Source organism: Egretta garzetta, unplaced genomic scaffold (genome assembly GCF_000687185.1).
Source record: "Egretta garzetta isolate BGI_Z169 unplaced genomic scaffold, ASM68718v1 scaffold332, whole genome shotgun sequence".
In the NCBI taxonomy this organism is placed as follows: Eukaryota; Metazoa; Chordata; class Aves; order Pelecaniformes; family Ardeidae; genus Egretta; species Egretta garzetta.
This window is the reverse complement of record NW_009258879.1, coordinates 786,356-790,568: the sequence shown is the minus strand read 5'-3', so window position 1 is coordinate 790,568 and position 4,213 is coordinate 786,356. Positions and strand designations below refer to the sequence as shown.

The 4,213-nt window shown below is 53.6% G+C and overlaps 1 protein-coding gene across 1 annotated transcript in view; it reads right to left on the bottom strand.

Annotated features, from left to right (window-relative positions):
* SRGAP3 (SLIT-ROBO Rho GTPase activating protein 3) overlaps positions 1-4,213 on the bottom strand; it is a 96,287-nt gene that overhangs the window by 58,787 nt on the left and 33,287 nt on the right. The window contains exons 11-12 of the mRNA XM_035889464.1: positions 3,411-3,495; positions 855-882 (exon numbers count right to left, since the gene is read on the bottom strand). Coding sequence (XP_035745357.1) covers positions 855-882; positions 3,411-3,495 — 113 coding nt within the window. The remainder of the gene's footprint in view (positions 1-854; positions 883-3,410; positions 3,496-4,213) is intronic.

The following is a 4,213-nucleotide window of genomic DNA, read 5'->3' as shown; positions in this document are numbered from 1 at the left end:
AGGCGAGCGAAACCCTGCTGCCCTCCGTACGGCAGCCTCTCCTGCCGGGAAGGCAGCCCGGGCTTCACCATCTGCTTCAGCATGTCTGACGTGGAAGGGGAGGGGTTTCTTCTGATATCGCAAATTTTATTAAACGCTGAAACAGGGTTGTAGAAAGATAACACAGGGAGAGGTTGTACGTGTTCTGGGGCGATGTTTGGAGGCTTTGCTGGCCCATGTTGTGCAGTTAGACAACCAGCATGCCCCCAGCAAGCCAGCAGAGCTCTGTGGAGCTGCTTTAGGGACTGGACACAGATCAAAGCCTCCTCCCTGTCACACTCGCCCTAGCACGGTCTCCTGCTCAGAGGGACGGAAGCCTGCGCACACAGCATACAGGCACACTCTGCTCTCCAGGGCACAGGAGCCAGAGCTGGGAGAGGCTTCTGGGGACGTATCAAAGCCCTCGAGTGAACAGGGATGGTAGGGAGCGGGTGGACACCCTTGTGTCTCGCTGTTGGAACACAACCCAACCTCGGCTACGCCACCAGGCGCGGCACTGCACCGTGCTGGCACAGCACCTCCAGGCACTCCAGAGGCAGTCAGCTGGAAATTACACTGCAGCAAAACCAAGGGCTTGTTGGTCATCACCCCAATTAATGCGCGTCAGGCAATGCAGCTGAGAAGCAGGAGGGCGCTGCGGGGAGCGTGGGACAGCCTGCCCTCCGGCCTGCCAGCCCCGGGCGGCTGCGAGACGGTGAAATGTGAACCCTGCCGAGCTGCATCGGTAGCAAAGCAAACCACCCGTCCCACAGCCACCCTCCTCCTGCCAGAGCCAGCCCTTCCCAAAAGCAGACAAAGTGGAAGAAACTGCTCACCTGGTTGTTCCGCACTCGGCTCTTTCACCTACGAAGAAACACAAGGTTCCATCATCTCTCCACGTCAGCCACCGCCAAGCGACCGTTCAAACACATTTGCACAGGCACTCAGCACTCACTCCTGGCTCTGCGAGCCCCCTGTTAGTGGCTGCTGGCAAAAGAAGCTGAGCATGCCCGAGGGCCCTGCAGCTGGGGAGAGGCCAAGCTTTTTGCTATACAAGCCCCCACCACTAAAAGACATATTGGAAATCCCAGCCACAAGAGAGGGAAAGCATCTTCAACTCCCACTGACATTAAAGGCTTATTTGCAATCTGAAGCCCATCTCGTGGGTAACGAGGTGCACTGCAGGTCCTCTAAGTGCTCATTCCCACCAGCTGGGGATCGGCCAAACCCAAGCAGGGAAGGGGCAGCCGATAGGGGCTGAAGCCCCTGGGGAGGCCGCTGGGATGATCCGACTGCCTCGTGGAGGACCACTAACAGCACCTGAACGTGGCGGAGTTTTCAGTTCCCCAGCTTTTCCTGGGAGATAAGAGCCCATCTAACCACCACCAGGCAGACTCCATTCTGGCCGTCAATATTCCCATTCCCTTTGTGTATTTTTAGTACTTGGATTTCATATAAACAGCAGCCTATCACCGTTGATAAGATCAGTTCATTTTTTAAAGTATTTGTCAATCCATTGCAAGTAAAAAAAAACCCAACTCATTTCACATGCTGTTTGCGCCTTTCTCCCAGGGCCAGGGAGGCTGATTTATTCTTCCTTTCCCAAGACAGATAAAAGGAAGCATTTGGCTGCACATGCCTCCTTCCTGCTCCCCCCCGGCACCTGCGGAAAGCAAGCTTGCAGCCAATTCCGCACTGAAAAAGAAAAGAATTCCACAGGAGTGTTTTGCAAACCCAGACTCCTTCCTAATGAGAATCAGCTCATGCTGAAACACAGCATTTGGCATTTCTGGGCTAAATATTTGCTGAACGCCTACGCAGCAGGATGAGCCCATGGCCTGGGAGAAATTCAGAAAGTTTTCATGTAAAACTCTTCCATGGCTGCTTTTGCACAACTCCAGAGAATTAAAAAGCCTGACCCTGCACTCCTCACCCGCAGTATGGCATTAGCAGGGCTCTTGCATGAGAGACCAGGGTGGCGACCAAATGAACCTTCAACGGATTCCACACTTCCTGCACTGATCCGTAGGAGTCTTGGCACTGAATCTGGTAAGTTGAGCTCTCTTCTGCACTAAGATCTGTGATCTCTGGGACGAGCTTAGATAGGTCCCATTTCTGTGAACCACACGCTCTGTCCCCCTGGTCTATGTCAAAGCAGGCGGGAGCGCTGCCCGGCAGCACGCGGTGACCCACCGAGCCTCGCACAACCCCACCAGGCCGGCACGGAGCAGGACTGCCTCGGGAGGCAGCAGAAGGGCTGTCACCGACCGGCCACGCAGGGTGCTAAGGGGTTAAGGCAGCTACAGGGGGTATTGAAACTCCTGGGAAAAGAAATTCCTCAGTGGAGCCCTAGGTATCTACCCTTGCAGCTCTCCTCGTGCTTACATTTTGTGCCTGGACTTGGCTCAGCGTTCACTGGGTGGAACATACCACAGGATCGAACCAGAAGGTGGATTTTAAGGCTAAAGAAATTTGGCAGAGAAAATATGTTTGGCAAAACAACCCACAAAAAGGTGTTGTGTTTTGTTTGGTCTTCAACTCCGAGGTGAGAATTTTTGTATTGTTAAAACATGACCATGGACCAGTTGTGTATTTTAATTTAAATATATTCTCTCCCGTTGGAAAATCAGGACGCTAACTCACCTCCACCTTCTTTACACTGAAAATAATGCAATTTTTTTTTTTAAAACCCTTTAAAAGGGCTAAAATCCTCTCCCAGGGCCACAGCAGCACATCGCTACCCCAGCAGTAGCGGATCCCCCCCGGAGCCACGCACTCCTCCTCCCTCGGACGTGGCTGCTCCCTCTGTTGTACAAAGGCTGTTTGTGTGTACGCGCTCTGAACCAAACTTGTGAGATTGTCTGGACTCATAAAAGCCTCTTATGGAAAAGTTCATTTTAAAAACAAGGATGATTTTGCAGTTCTGGTTTAGAGCAAGTCACAAACCTATGGCCAGGGGGGCAAGGGGCCCATTACATCCACCAGGCTGCTGGCAAATCCATTACATGGAAGCATGGCACCAAGGATAAGAGCATACGCGTGGTCACGGCCGCACTGAGAGCGGGGAGAGCAAGGAAAAAGGCAGAGGGTCGGAGGGTTGGAGCGGGCAGGAGCCTCTTCACTGCTGGGAAAGGAGCACAGCACTTTGGCATGCAGTGTAAGTGTCAAACCGATCTCTCTGAGCGCTCCCAGAGAAGGGTGGGAAAAGAGCAATATTCTAGGGAAATAATGATTTTGCACGTCACTGGTTAAACTCAGTCATAGCAGCCAACCACAGAAGCCATCAGGCACTCGGGAAAACACGAGCAGCGTGCAAGAGTGAAAGACGGCGCCTGGTTTGAATCATCTCAGGTGAGGGGAGGTTCCTCCCTGGACCTAACCCCACGGCTCACCTTCTCCAAGAGTCTGCTTCAGCAAGTCGTGTTTAGCCTGGAGCTTGGTGATAAGGTTACTGCCATTCAAATACTCCTTAAATTTCTGGAATTAAAAATAAAACAAAGAGGCTGGGTTAAGACACTTGGCCAAAGTAGTCCGTAACTGAATACACTTTTGCCTGGGGGGCTGCTGGAGGGGGGCTCGGCGAGGCTGACGGGCTCTAATGAACCAGATGTCAGATGTGCCGCGGGGCTGAGCACGGCCTGATCGCTTCTCGCTGCTCCAGCCACGGGCCTGATGATCTTAGTAGCCCGGTCTCCTTGGTGCGGCACCTCCTGCCTGGGAACGCAAGGAGCTCCGAAGAAGCGAGTTCAAGGCAAGCCTGCTTTTGTCAGGCGTCTGGGAGTGGCCTGGAAAATCAAAGCGGCTTTCCCTGCGCTGCCAGCCTCTGCCTTTGTGCAAACAAGCGACGCCGAGCCAGAACTCCCCGTGCGTGAGACCCCCCCAGGTCAGGGACCATCAGGCGCGCTGCGCACGGGGCGACGCTGACTGCGCAGCACGGCGCCTCGCCTCACCCGCAGCCTGTCTGACAGCCGGTACCGCTCGAGAGCAAGGCGTTTTACAGGGAAGAGGAGCGAGGGAGACAGAGGCGGAAAATGAAAGGCAGAGAGTGGGAAAGATCAAACTCTTGCAAAAAGCATTAAAAAAACACCAAGCGCAACTCAGAATGAACACTGCAAGCTTCTTCCCCCCGAACTGCAATAGTAACACCGTGAAGAGAAAGCAGAAGCTTCCCTGTACCTACGCCATACATCACAAG